The sequence below is a fragment of the Pungitius pungitius genome, chromosome 16 (genome assembly GCF_949316345.1).
Source record: "Pungitius pungitius chromosome 16, fPunPun2.1, whole genome shotgun sequence".
In the NCBI taxonomy this organism is placed as follows: Eukaryota; Metazoa; Chordata; class Actinopteri; order Perciformes; family Gasterosteidae; genus Pungitius; species Pungitius pungitius.
In genome coordinates, this window is record NC_084915.1 from 13,294,174 (window position 1) to 13,307,711 (window position 13,538).

General features: G+C 43.1%; 3 protein-coding genes across 5 annotated transcripts; 1 reads left to right on the plus strand and 2 right to left on the minus strand.

Moving 5' to 3' along the window:
• Positions 1-355: 355 nt before the first annotated feature.
• Positions 356-6,149, minus strand: LOC119215774 (choline-phosphate cytidylyltransferase B-like). The gene is made up of 9 exons (XM_037468209.2): positions 6,022-6,149; positions 4,236-4,467; positions 3,136-3,235; positions 2,634-2,750; positions 2,291-2,442; positions 2,108-2,186; positions 1,707-1,849; positions 1,413-1,601; positions 356-1,073 (listed from the first exon to the last, which is right to left on the minus strand). The coding sequence occupies exons 2-9, from the start codon at positions 4,308-4,310 to the stop codon at positions 849-851; spliced, it is 1,080 nt and encodes a 359-aa protein (XP_037324106.2). The 5' UTR covers positions 4,311-4,467; positions 6,022-6,149; the 3' UTR covers positions 356-848.
• lipia (lipase, member Ia) lies at positions 5,874-11,116 on the plus strand. Of its 2 annotated transcripts, XM_062558155.1 has the most exons (11): positions 5,874-5,993; positions 6,243-6,314; positions 8,066-8,436; positions 8,524-8,632; positions 9,132-9,233; positions 9,326-9,415; positions 9,535-9,702; positions 9,791-9,880; positions 10,263-10,371; positions 10,488-10,661; positions 10,751-11,116. In XM_062558155.1, the coding sequence occupies exons 2-11, from the start codon at positions 6,257-6,259 to the stop codon at positions 10,833-10,835; spliced, it is 1,356 nt and encodes a 451-aa protein (XP_062414139.1). In that variant the 5' UTR covers positions 5,874-5,993; positions 6,243-6,256; the 3' UTR covers positions 10,836-11,116. The 2 variants fall into 2 exon arrangements, with proteins under 2 accessions (XP_062414139.1, XP_062414138.1); XM_062558154.1 differs by lacking the exon at positions 5,874-5,993 and having other exon boundaries at positions 6,181-6,314.
• si:dkey-71d15.2 (SH3 domain-containing kinase-binding protein 1) lies at positions 11,117-13,470 on the minus strand. 2 transcript variants are annotated; one of them, XM_062558157.1, is made up of 7 exons: positions 13,369-13,433; positions 13,169-13,228; positions 12,964-13,062; positions 12,316-12,423; positions 11,999-12,210; positions 11,831-11,894; positions 11,117-11,691 (listed from the first exon to the last, which is right to left on the minus strand). In XM_062558157.1, the coding sequence occupies exons 4-7, from the start codon at positions 12,409-12,411 to the stop codon at positions 11,653-11,655; spliced, it is 411 nt and encodes a 136-aa protein (XP_062414141.1). In that variant the 5' UTR covers positions 12,412-12,423; positions 12,964-13,062; positions 13,169-13,228; positions 13,369-13,433; the 3' UTR covers positions 11,117-11,652. The 2 variants fall into 2 exon arrangements, with proteins under 2 accessions (XP_062414141.1, XP_062414140.1); XM_062558156.1 differs by lacking the exon at positions 13,169-13,228 and having other exon boundaries at positions 12,964-12,986; positions 13,369-13,470.
• Positions 13,471-13,538: the final 68 nt, after the last annotated feature.

Below are 13,538 nucleotides of genomic sequence, written 5' to 3' on the forward strand. Positions count from 1 at the left end.
TAACTTATTGAAATGAAAGGTCTTAAGTTGAGCTACATGGCAGTCTGGTGAAATATATTGTGGTATATTATTAACTTAGTGTAATGCTGCTTATGCTTCAACTCTGTCCGACACAGTAAATAACTGCCTCACCTTGAGTACCTTATTGCTTGAGTACAATATGGCCTTCTTTTGTCAGTTATTCATTTATTTAATTAGATAAATTTAGTTAGTTTGTTAACAAAATAAATATATAAGTTGAAACTGTAATCATTGAATTATTCATTTCATAAATCATTTCGGCAATAGGTGCCTTGTTATTTTGGTTTGAGCACCTGACGCCCAAAATGTCTGTGCACGTTCCTTCTCTCCGTTATGAGTAATTTTAAATATACCAGTCTGCCAGCATTTATTTATTTGCGTTTAACTATTTTCCAGACTTTATGTTAAATTTAAGAACATACTGAATTACAATTATTCCATTCATGGTCACAAATATAGGGTACTTGTAACTCAAAGTATATCATTTTAAAGCTTCACAAACAAATTATTTTGTGTGTTATATATTTTAATTCAAAAGGGATTATATGACTTGGATTGTGAACAGAACGTGGCCACATTATTCCCTTTTATGATGCGGTAAACTTCAACAAACAGTTGCTTATTTACACACCCAGCAGTTAGGGAGTAACTTTTTTTTTTTCCTTTCAGTAAATCTGCTGATCGGACAACTAAATAATGAGCTATAGAATTTTGTAAAGCCAATAGACCAGTTCAAAGCATTTCCTTTTAATTAGTTGATTTCAATGAACAGCCTCCACAGACACAATATCCACCAGATTAATGACCAAAAAAGATTCATGACAAGTTTATTGTACATTGTTTGTGGAGGCAGCTTTGCGAGAGGAGCGAGTGGCCCTTTTCCTCGAGGAGGGGGAGGAAGGAGGGGAGAGGGAGGAGGGGGACGCAGAGGCGGCTGAGGAGTCAGGAGAGACGGAGCGTCCTCGGGTGGGACTGCTGCCGGGGGAGCCTCGGGGCGAGGAGTAAGGTGACAGCGCCTGGATCATACGGCCACTGCTCTCCTGAATCGCATGCTGAGCAAAGACAGGGACGGAACAAGCGTTTAATGTGATGTAACGTTGTGTTGTTTTTGTGTTGTTTTTACTAAGAGTGCCTTTTACCACTGCCCAAAGTCGGTGTAAGCAGTGCGGGGTACAAATGCTTTTATTACTTCCCGATTGCACTAAGGCTATAAGTGAAGGGACAACATCAGATGTTTAATATTGAAGAAAACATCTGAATATGATGATTACGAAGCAGAATCTAAAATTACTTTAATTTCTTTGTTTGTTAGGGTAATTTATGGATTTGCAATGGAGATAAAAACACCATTAAAAAAATGTGAATGTGAATTAATGTAAAAGTGCACTTGCCCAGGTCCCATCAGGTCCAAAAAGCTTCAGGAAGTTGCAAATGAATTCTCGCGACTTTTCTTCCCACTTGTGGATGAGGTCTTGGCTCTTCTCTTCCACTCTGTAGACAAAGTGTTTGGACTTTTCCTCCACTGTACGGACCGTCTCTTTCATCTTGTCCACCTGTTCCTGAAGTCGGTATTTCTTCTCCTGTCAGTAAAAGAAAAGGCATGTGTCCATCAGTACATTTGTGAGTTTGCTCTATGTTTTGTGAATATTCAGCTTTCTAATTCAGTTAAATACAATTTCACTCACATTAATGAACCCAACATTCAGCTCTCGTGCCGTGTAGCCTCTTTGCAGGTTGCGTCGCACATAGATGTCATAATCCCGGACGATACGAGTGATCAGATCAGACGTGGAGATGCCTTCTGTCCTCTGGGTGGCCACGAACATCCCTGTCATTAAAATATAAATATACTGTCATCAATTCCAGTGATATGGAAAATAACAAGTAATAATAGCAGTTCTTGTTTCATCTATTGTTGTATTTATTTGCACTAACGTAGCAAAGATAAAACAAATTCACAGTGCAGGAAGAGGCAGAAATCCGAGCTTTTTTGAAGCCTCCACACAAATAATATATACATTTTTTAATATTATAGAGAATGTGAAATTAGATATGATTACCAAAAATACCCCCAAAATGTCTTCACCTGCTTCCTTGATGTGTTTGTACACATCCTCTGATCCAGCAGAGGTGTAAGGGATGTCATCGTGGGCCACAAAGTCAATCTGTGTGTGTAACATCAGTCAGATTGGTTCAACCGCAGACCCCTTTGTGGTCACTGTGTGACATTGTAAGAGGCTGAGTGGCCTGTGACTGCACGCCCTTTGACCTTATGCTTGTTGAGGAACTCTGTGGAAAGGGACCAGGGAGCATCCCGCACCACCTCGTCCACGTAGCGACAGTGCCTCAGGGCGTCGTAGCGCTCATCCTCGGTCATCACCGTGTAGCCCTTAAACTTGAGGGTGAGTTCGTCGCTGCAGACTAAAGACACACAGACGCAGTCTTACGGTCAGTGTAAGAGTTAAGGATACATCCATAATCACTCAACTGGAAGATTTAGATCCAATTTTCATCCAAGATTCATATTCAGCTAATAGAGACCCGTTTCATTAACACGCCGTCTAGCTTCTTCCTGGGAAGTAAGATCCTGATGCAGTGACCACATACTTTACCTCCTACTATGAGGAAGGTGTTGGGGAAGACGTTTTTGGCCTGCATCAGGGCTCGAGCATGTCCCGAATGGAAAAGATCGAAGATACCGTCGGCATAGACTCTCACCGGACGATGCGCTAAAAGATAATGCGTGTAAAAACATTATTAACAGTACTTATGCAACTTCGCCTTTGTACCACCATTTTTAGCGATTTACTGATGTGGCAAATGTGAAACTGACGCCAGCAAATGATGATCAATAAAATTCCTTCATACTTTTAATCTGTTGCTTACCTGACACATTGCAGGTAATGATCATAATAAAACAAACCCTAATGAGCCAAAGGACTGGCAGCAAAACCATATTGAGGCTTTTATCCTCTTTTAGAGCTAATATCAGCTGATTCTTATATGCTGAAGCAACGAGTTCCCTTATTCACTGCTGCCAGTAGCTAGGGACAACAGGAGGATCGACTCAGGGTTGCAATGACAATAATTAGCAATGGGTTAGTCGAGTGTTACCTGGTGTGCCTCTTCGCGCTTGGGCAATGGTCAGCTTTTCATGAGGGATCTCTGATTCATAACCTGTAGACTTGGCAAAAGCAGCTGGCTCCCTCAGAGCCTGAATACAGGAAGAGTGACAGAGAGTAAGAGGAAAAAAAAAACCTGTTTTTATTTGTAAAGTTTACAGTTTGCCAAAGTTCATCTTGAGAGTGGGAGGGAACGTGGGGTTATTTCTGAGATGCAAATCCAAGCCCATTGATTTTGACAGTGCTGGTTAGCTTTATTTCAATAAAACAAAGTATTTAGACTTTGCAGGATTTCCATACAACTACTGTTTCAACAAAGATATTGATCACAGATAAGCTTTGATGATATCTTCAGACGTATGCTAATAATCACTTTTAAGTGTCTCTATATGTCTGGACTTTGATGTGTTTACATTCAGTATACTCAGCTAGCTTTATCTGCTGTGTTGTAAGGCACTTTGAACTCTGAACAAATGCTGGCACTTCCGGGATTTAAATTTAGTAATCACCCCATGAAAAAACCATTTTTAGCTTTAATGTTTTGTAAATATTTGTCCTTTAGTCACTATATTTAGCCCTCGTTTTCTATTTTACACCTTTAAATATGAAGCACACATACATGCAGGTTTTCACAAACACACTTTTTCTATATTAATGTGCACTGTATGAAATTCTATGAGTTACAATTGTATATACATTGACAGCGATGAAAACTGATCATATGAAATCATACTATAATACTTTAAGTTTAAAGAATGACTTTACCTTTAAAGAAAATCATACTAAACAAGTGCTAACCAAATACAATTTGAAAATAATCATCTATTGCTGCACTATATTGAAGGAATAAATATGAGTCATGGTGACACCATCCCACCCAGCTGATAAGTAAACTCTCCACGTCCAGAGAAAACTCAAAAAAATACAGAGGAAAAGTAATATTAAAGACAAAAATACAATGTCATGTGTCTTCACAAAGTAATGTCCCAACATTAATAAACATCCAGAATCTCTCCTACAGGACTTTCCCATTTGGTTATCATCTCAAGTGCATAAATAGTCCATATTTCCTACTGGCAGAACAGGACCTACCCTGTGTGGGCCTCGGCTTTGCCTCTGTGAGGCGTTCTGGACGTTGGCGCCCCGGCCTCGTCTCTTTCCAGCCATCCCGGATGTTCCGTGTCCTTGACTTTGTGCAATGCCGGCAATGCAAACACCTGCCGCTCCTCTCTGCTGGCCTCAAGTGCAGCTTGCGCTGGGCTGACTTCTCGGCATGTGTGTGTGTGTGTGTGTGTGAGTACGCTCCACATCGGCCTGCCGGACCCTGATGACGGGAGAATGTGGAGAGCAAAGTTCAAGCCACTCTGGAGAAGGCATTCAGATTGCACCTGACATCAGTACTGAGCTTCTAAAGGACCCACAGGAACAGGACAGTGTATGCGTATGGTGACACAATAGGTACACAATATAAACAGCCCCGAGGGAGGTGAATGGGAACAATGTTTAAGTTGTGAAGCAGACGTAGAGAATAGATGCTGCTATTAGAGTTGCTTTTTGTGAAGGGAAATGCACAAAGAGAAGAACTGTGGATGGGATCCCGTTGCCGTCACATTGCCGTCCTGGTAGTCGACCTTGGATGTAGACTATCATCTTTGGCACCACAACATTAAACATCCTCGCATCTTGATTATCAGATGACCCAGAACACAATGTACCTCTTTATGGAAAAGCACTTTCTGTCATCTAAGGAATACCGGTTGAGGTGGAGCATTATAGCAGTTTTTCCAATACCCCCTTACACATATTTAAAAAAGAAAAAAATGCAACCCCTTCCCACGATATCTCTAAACAATATATTGTGATCTCTGATATTGGAGAGTACCAAATGAGTGCTTATTTTGATGAAGACCGTAAAAGAAATGTTTTAATTTAACAATTTAAATTTGGAACGACTGACGCCAAAATGACTTACTGGGACCAACCAACATATGATACACACACATGTACTTCACATACATGTACATTATTTCAATATCCATTTAAATGTAAAGAAAAGATTTAACAGGGAAGGTGGGAATCAAAATGAAGCTTCTATGAAAAAGAATAGAAAACTGAATAATGAGGGATGACAAACGCAATCAGAACTTCCGAACCTCACAAACGGTTCGGGACAATTAATTATGTTCTAATTATTATGCAGAGGAATGTAAAATATGACTAAATATTGTTGCGCAACTTCTTGTAACCGTCAGTTGGCTTTCTCCCCCCTTCCGGTGAAACATTCTTGGAATTGCTCAAAATGTCTCGGATTTCTTTCTCATTAATGGATTGGACACCAACAAACGGATGCTAGATTGTTTTTTTTTGTTGTTTTTTTACAATAAGAGAGCAAACAGCCACAGCCTCAGAACCGGTTTCAGGGCGCGCGAGCCAGCAGTGCGTTGCCAGGAATGTTCCCACCTGTGAAGCGGAGGGGTGCGGCTAAATGCTGGTGAGCGCACGCGGGGCGGGAGCGTCCCTTTGCCTCGATGAACCTCCTCCTCTCGCTTCCTGAAGTGACCACTGACCACAAACATGTTTAAGGGAATAACGCATGAAAATGTCCAGGACCTTCACCCACAATGGGAAAGATTGTCCCGCGGCAAAGGTGAGTCTGCGATAAAGAGGTGCGCTTTGTGACGTCTGGTCGTTGAGTGAACTGATTGCTCCGTGAACGTGAGGTTTCTGTAGAAGTCAAATAGGAGTTTAGTTTCGCTTGGAATCATAATATCATTGGTTGAGATAACTCGCCCTGGGTGGAGCTTAAACATCAGATGTTGTAGTTATCTTAGTCGGTGACACCACTGGAAGGTAAGTAGATGATCAACTAATCTCTTACCTTTGCTTTGGTTGCGTGATATTTTCTTGTCGGACCAAACGCAGTTTAAAAACTAGAGCCTATGGTGGAAAAACCAACCCCACGAGTTTGGACATGTATTCTCCCCCTGTGTTGATACTTGTTGCGCATTTTCTGCTCTTTACTTCTACGTGCCAAGTAATGTCTGACTGGTGTTTTTTCTACCTCGTTTCTTGTTATGGTCCTGACAACTCTGCCTGCAGATAAATGACAAAGTATGTTCCTGTGGCAATATCTGACACTGCTGCTGCCGGTAGCTGTTCAAATATGCAAAGGTAAAGCCCACAGCTGACACTTTGAAATGTAAATGAACACACGGTCGCTTCGGTCGATCCCAGCGAGTATATTTCTGTTGAGAAGACGTCTCAATATGGCCGACGTTGAAAATGGGTCCAAAGGTTTTATCCAAGTCTATTTGTAGACGTTAAGGAGAGTTCAATTTATGTCTAAAAATTTGAATTCATTATTATTATTATTATTATTATATGGGTAGATGAAATCGAGCATTTTGATTGGTTGAGAGTGAATCACAGGATACTGTATTGCTGCATAATGAACACCTGTTACCCAGCGTTCCATATCAATGAACAGATTGATTTTGTCACTAGCAAACATGTTTCGTGTTAACTACGGTATTTTGGGGCATAACTTTTGATGAGTGGTTAGCCAAAGCCATTCATTCAGGTGCAGGTCATGCTAGCAGAAAAAAGAAATTGAGGCCTATTAAATGTTGTGCAATGGAAGAAAAAAAACAACTGTCAGACAAATAAAGTTAACTGCTTCAACATCTGGGGTCCGTTTCAAGAAGTGAGTTTAGTTGTTAACCTTGATGATGACAGTAATAGTATTGATAGCAGCAGCAGGTGTGTTAAAACCCTCATTTACAATGTCTCAGAACCCCTTTTGGCGAAAAGATCTCCGCATTGATTCAGGCTATTCGCTCCCTCCAATTTGAAGTCTTAAAACATTTTGCAAGAAATAATGAAAAAATTCTCACACACTAGATATAGCCTTTCCTGTCGTTCTGGTCCCGTAACAAACTTGCACCGGGTCGTTTTTAAGAACTTGAGCACGTACGCACGCGTAATGGATGTGAGCAGATGTATTTAAAAGTAATGTTTCAAACTGCCCAAACTGATTATGTCCTTTTAAAGCTTCTTGTTAAAAACACACCGTCTGTGGTTCCATATTTATGACGTTTTAAATTGAATGCAGTTGAAAAAACGTTGAAATGCGATCTCGGACATTCAGACCTCATTTCAACCAAATTTAAACGTTGAAATCAAGTCTAGTGCTCACTTGTATGAGTGTAAAGCAAGTGTATTCCACAAGAAACATTTTAAGGAACTAGAATTTCATCGGAAAACCAACACCGCTGAGTAAGCGTGGTTGTTTAAAGACACTGTAAACATGTCCCTCAGCTGATCTACATGAAGTACATGGGAAGCCACGTCTATTGTGCAACAGCTGATGTGAACTGAAACATTAAGGGCTTTACATACTTCTCGACTTAAGTGCTGATTTTTGCATTCAATTTTCAAATGTTTAAAAATATCCAAGGAAGAAACAGAAACCTAATAGTTCACACACGGCGTCCACGGCCTGTTTTGTTCAGTCACCTCTTTGTTCTAAACATTATTGTGATGATTTAAGCGCAGCAACGTCTTAACCACACACCACCTTCCATGTGATTGGTTGAGGATGACCTCGCGCTTTGTCTTAACCTCGTGCAATTCTAAGCTTCATGACGAGATGTGTCACCGAGTCCCTTGAATTGTCAGCATTTTGCGTATTTGTCCACCAACCCTAGAAATCGGTGTCTCTCCCCCACTTGTGTGTGTGTGTGTGTGTGTGTGTGTGGGCGGTGGGCGAGGCTGCATTACAACTCAGTTTCAACTCCATGATCACTTTCTAAAAATATAAAAGGCATCAGAAAAAAATGACTAAATGTCTCGCGCGTTGTTTTTGTCATCTCCCCCTGACCAAATGCGTCTTCCGGTGCTCCCTCTGTTTTTCTCACTTCCAGCTCAGAAATGCGAAGAATTTACCGATCTAGATCTCGCTGACGCCATCATTGGAACCAGCCTGAAGATCCGCTTGTTGCTGTACACCAGGCATAATGCCACCTGTAGCACGCTGGTGTCCCACTCCGACCTGTCCGCACATCCCCGGTTCAACTCGTCCAAGCCGACCACCTTCATCATTCATGGCTTCCGGCCCACGGGGTCTCCACCGGCGTGGCTCCAGAGGCTCTCGGAGCTGCTGCTGGCCAGGGCAGACCAAAATGTCATCGTGGTGGACTGGAACCACGGCGCCGCCAACGTCAACTACTTCAAGGCCGTGGAGAACACGCGCAAGGCGGCCGGCAACCTCACGGCCTTCGTGGAAATGATGAAGGTATTTTGACGTTCTTTTTTTTTTTTTTTTGCGACCTGCCCGACGCGCCCCGCGTGCGACGAGACTTACCGGCCGAGCTTTTTGCAGGAAGCCGGCGCCTCTCTGGGCTCCATCCACATGATCGGAGTCAGCCTCGGGGCACACCTGTCCGGCTTCGTGGGCGCCAACATGAAGGGGTTGATTGGAAGAATCACAGGTAAGAGTGCATGCTTTCAAACACGGGACGAACCAATTATTAATGTCCCTTTATCTCACTGAAATGTCTTGTTAGGGGACCCCCGACAAGTATACTAGGAAGGATTTAGTGTTATTTTTAACTTAATATGTGCGGTATTTAAAATAAATACCGCACATATTACAGTTTAAATTGGGTCTTCTGCACCAGGTAACACACATTGTAGTTTTTGGCAGTTGGCTGAGGGATATTTCATCATAATTGGGACACTGAATTGAAGTAAAATTCCCACAATGCTTAAATGACAAGCAACTAGCACCGAGGGACAGAGTCGTAGCTGACATGAAGGCTGATCAGGTCATGGCCACCTGGGCAAGAGACGCCATGAATATCTCTACACACGTTTAATGAATCCACCAGTAAGCCCAGTGGCGAGTTGGTCTCTTTCTAGATCCCATCAGCTAATGTTGGGTTTCAGAATAAACTTGAAAGCTCTGCTGAGATCTTCTGATGTTTGCAGCTCTGGATCCAGCCGGGCCTCAGTTCACTGGGTCTCCTCCAGAGGACCGCCTGGACCCCACGGACGCACAGTTTGTAGACGTCCTGCACACGGATATGGATGGTCAGTTGAGCTGAAATACTGTATCACACTGTGTATTTTGCATTTGTCATTGAAGTTTTACCTCCCATTAACGTTAATTAATGTTCTGACAGCCCTGGGCTTCAGAGAACCTCTGGGTCACATTGATTTCTATCCTAATGGTGGGGCGGACCAACCCGGCTGTCCAAAGACCCTCCTTTCTGGTAGGGCCTGTAAAATGATGGACAAACTTTAATTAATAAATACACACACACACACACACACAGGATTGTGTATCATATGAAATGTATAAAAGTGCTAATTCTGACTGACCCCGTTGCAGGAGGAGCCTATTTTAAATGCGACCACCAGAGATCAGTCTGGCTCTTCCTCGACTCTTTGGAGAGGACGTGTGCCAGCCGGGCCTATCCCTGCGCCTCCTACAAGGACTTTCTGAGCGGGGACTGCATGAGCTGCGACCGCTTCGGTGCTGCCGGATGTCCCGTCTTCGGTTGGTGCTCTAATCATCTCCTCGTTTGAATAACGCGAGGAGACATGAATGGATCTAGACTCGATTAAGCTGTTCCTCTCAAATCCAGGTTACGATGTGACGGCGTGGAAGGATGTCCTGCTGAGGCTGGGCCAAACGAAAACCTTCTTCGCCACAAATACAGAAAGTCCTTTCTGCAGTAAGTCTCATACCACTAGTCATCGTCGTCTCACACACACGATATTCCTGTTTTTGCAGCTGGAATCCTTTTTAGTCTTTTTATTGATCCGTTGTTGTCTCTCCTTCTTTCTGTCAAAACCTTCTCGGTCACGGGGGATGATTTTTTGTATTCTTTATGATTTTTGATGGGACAGTGTGTAGGTTTTAGTGGCAGGATTCAACCAAATGGGGAAGTGATGGGTGTCTTTTAGATGTTAAAAACATAAAATTGAGATTTATAATCTGGAATAAATATTGTTTTCTAAAGTAACAGTTTTTTTTAACAAATCCATTCTGAAAGAAAGTACGTATATTTGTGTACGTAAAATTTGATAAAATGTTTGACATTTTTTATCTCTCAGCGACCGGCTACAAGGTGGAGGTGATGATTTGGAACAAGGATGTACGTTTTGGATACATCACGATTAAACTCCACGGTAAAGGCGAGGAGGCAGTGGCGACCATCGACCAGTGAGTCTCGACTTTTTTTTACTATTTATTCTGTACAAAAGTCCGGCGTGACTCATCATTGTCCGCCTGTTACCAGCGTCGCTCTCGCTCAGCAATGTCTCTTTTTGTCCTCTCAGCAAAGCGGCAGAGTTCAATAAGAATTCAGAGACCAGGCTCTTGGCGCAGTTCGATAAAGACATTCGGTCAGTGAAAAAGGTGTCCCTGAAATTCTCCACTGGGAATCCATTGAAGGCGAAACAAAAGCTCCGTGTTCTCCGAATCCGTCTCTCGCATCTGGAACACAAGGAGGGGTATGCGCCACAGGGTTTATTCAAAATGTGTGATTTCTTTCCCGAAATTTGTTTTTTCACGATAGCAATGTTGACTTTGTGCTTCATAGGCCTCTCTGTAGATACGACATCCTCCTGCAGCAGAACAAAGAGGTCACCTTCAAGCCCATTCCCTGTGAAGAGTCCAACTTCTGAGAAAGAATTGGACACCGTGTCAAAAGCCGGAAGAGACTCAGTCCCTCCATTAGGTCATTTTCTTCTGTCTGCACCTTTTTCCAGTTTGAATCTGCAAATGACAACCGCAACTAAGCCTAAAGAACTGCTGATTATCAGTCAAACATAATCCAGATTATTTTGTAGGATCACACATTTCATTTTAAGAGTGAAGTGTCAAAAATGAAACATAAAACAAAACCGTTGATCTTGTACTTTTCTTTCTTTGCCCGATCACATTTGCTCCCTGTTACTAATATTTATTTGTGCAATTTTATATTAATAAAATCTCTTCGATATCTGGAGACCTTTTTAATGAGTTCACCAACATCAAACATACCAACAACTGACAGCTTGGTCAGAACATTCTTTGTACCATCAAAAGGCAAATTCACATTTTTTGAAAGTAAAATGCTCTTAAAATAAGGTTTTGCGTTACATTATCATAAACTAGTGATCGCGGATCATATGCTGTCTCTCATTGATTTGTCCCCCTCTGTTTTCCACACAGCCGGATAACAGACAGAGGATTGAAAGCGTGTTCTACAGGGATTGAGTCAGATGCATATTCATGCCAACAATAACCACATCCCCCTCCTTTTACGATAAACCTCAAGACAACTCAAACAGCATCTCTCCCCACTACAGGGTCCTTCAGATGCTGCAGTTGTCAAGAATCCACTTACAGAGATTACAAAACAATTTGACATCATTGAAACACTTGAAAAAATGTATCATTTATCAGTGTGCAGCAGGACGTCTAATGTGTCGTTGCCAATGAAGAAGCTCTCCACTCCCCTCATTTCGACATGTGCTTCTTCATACGTTGAACCTCCATCTAAAACAAAAAAATGAGCGCAACGCTGAAAAATATAATATTGTCACCTTAAAAGACAGATACAGTGCTTTATTATATGTTATTCAAAAGTACAAAAGCATGGAAGAAAAAAGAAATTTTCTAGAACCCCTTGCAATACCTGTAAAGTCAGGCGAATCTTTTTCTCCTCGTCGAGCTCACTCATCAGCAGTTGGATTTCTTTGCTGGAGAAAAATACAATACACGTTTTTTTTCTCAAATTAGTGCAGTGAACACAGCGGGCAGAGGGCAGGCAGAAAGACACGGATCACGTGCGGCAAAGCCGTACTTGTGCTGACTCTTCATCCGCCCAAACTGGTCCCTCAGGTCTCTCAGCTCCGCCTGCAGCTGTTCCAGGTGGGGGGGGTCCCTGCTCGGCCCGGGGCCGGGTTCGGGGTCGGGGTCCCTGCTCGGCCCGGGGCCGGGACGGGCCGCCTGGTGTAGCACAGCGGAGAGAGCCTTCGGTGACAGGGAGGTGAAGGCCTGCATGGACCCTGCTGCCTGCGGAGCATCAGCCGACGTTACCGGCACGCGACGGCAAAGCGACACACGTGAAATGTAAAACTGTGTTTTAGTGAGCGTAAAGATGTCAGCTTCTTCTTTCACCCTGGAATGCCGCGCGGGCCCATTTTGGCGTGTTTCCTGAGATTTTTCTCGAGAATCCGGTCCTTCACTCTGGTTTTCTTTTTTTTCCTCCTCCATCGCGAGTGTTACCTGTAAGTTAAGTCCAGTTTAAGACATACGATGAGTCAGACATCTAATCACTACTTCCCCCAATCCAAGTATATAAAAGGTCTGTCAATTTATTCAAATGTGTTTGCAAAGCATATTTATTAAAGGACAAGTACTTTTTAACCCTGTTTTGTTCTTTTAAAGTAAGAAGTCACAGTAGAAATCTTTCACTGCTGTAAGAGGAAGCTTGGGAAAGTTAAATTTATCCCAAGGACAAATACGACACAGACGCACCAGAGCATGCACTTCCCTCCAGTTGGCCGAGTAAAGATAGCAGTGTTTATCGTTATAATCGTAGGATTTCTACAAGTAAAAGCGAATGCCTCTGAAGGCCGATTGAAGTGATGTCTTTGAGAGTTAAAGCACACCTTGCAGAAGCCAGAAGTCATTGAAATCCCTGCGGGGAATATTGGTCATTTCCACAGCAGCTAAGGCCTGCAGGGACATGCAGCACTCAAGCATGGTAGTGGTTCAAAGTATGCTGCAACAGATTGTTGGAACAGTAATAGTTGCGAGGCTTACCGGGAATGAGGGCTGAGCGACAGCTGCCCATCGTGGACACAGGGGAATACAAGCGTAGGGAGTGAAAGACAGAAAAACCTGCAGTCTTTAAGTTCACATCTACAAAGGAAAGTCAGAGGAGCAGAAATCGACAAGTTCAAATGAGCAAGATCGACTAACGTGTGTGGAAGCATTACATGACGTGCTCTTCGGTTGGTGCACTGACCTTGAGATTTATCAAAGCGCGGGGAAGCGCGTGTGGGTGGCACACTACAGGCAGCCGCTTCTTCTCAGGCAACAGCAGAGGAAAACCAATGAGCGACACACGCCGGGACCGATGCAAAGCAAAGAGCACAGTCACAGATGATAAAAACAACCAGATTACCGTGAGTTACCCTATCAGGGGTCCGGGGGAAACACTCTCACCTTGTTTGTCTGGAGGCACGCGGCCATTGTAACCCACTGCGGTCTGCATGGCATGTTGCGATGAGGACTGGGGGGCCTGCCGTCAGGGATAAGTTTAGCTCCACTCACAAATATCACTGGGGCAGAGCAGGAGGCCGTCACAGGCTGAAGGGCGAGGGGGTGTTATGCAA

Bases quoted from the DNA above. Each gene is read 5' to 3' on its own strand.
- lipia (XM_062558155.1), top strand. From the start codon at position 6,257: ATGTTCCTGTGGCAATATCTGACACTGCTGCTGCCGGTAGCTGTTCAA. The intron at 9,703-9,790 runs GTTGGTGCTCTA...TCTCAAATCCAG, and splicing joins TGCCGGATGTCCCGTCTTCG to GTTACGATGTGACGGCGTGG. The intron at 10,662-10,750 runs GTATGCGCCACA...TGTGCTTCATAG, and splicing joins CATCTGGAACACAAGGAGGG to GCCTCTCTGTAGATACGACA.
- LOC119215774 (XM_037468209.2), bottom strand. From the start codon at position 4,310: ATGGCTGGAAAGAGACGAGGCCGGGGCGCCAACGTCCAGAACGCCTCA. The intron at 2,443-2,633 runs GTAAAGTATGTG...GTGTGTCTTTAG, and splicing joins CACCTTCCTCATAGTAGGAG to TCTGCAGCGACGAACTCACC. The intron at 1,850-2,107 runs GTGAAGACATTT...TTTTAATGACAG, and splicing joins CAAACACATCAAGGAAGCAG to GGATGTTCGTGGCCACCCAG.
- si:dkey-71d15.2 (XM_062558156.1), bottom strand. From the start codon at position 13,417: ATGCAGACCGCAGTGGGTTACAATGGCCGCGTGCCTCCAGACAAACAA. The intron at 12,211-12,315 runs GTGAAAGAAGAA...GATGCTCCGCAG, and splicing joins GGCCCGCGCGGCATTCCAGG to GCAGCAGGGTCCATGCAGGC. The intron at 11,895-11,998 runs GTACGGCTTTGC...ATTTTTCTCCAG, and splicing joins CGGATGAAGAGTCAGCACAA to CAAAGAAATCCAACTGCTGA.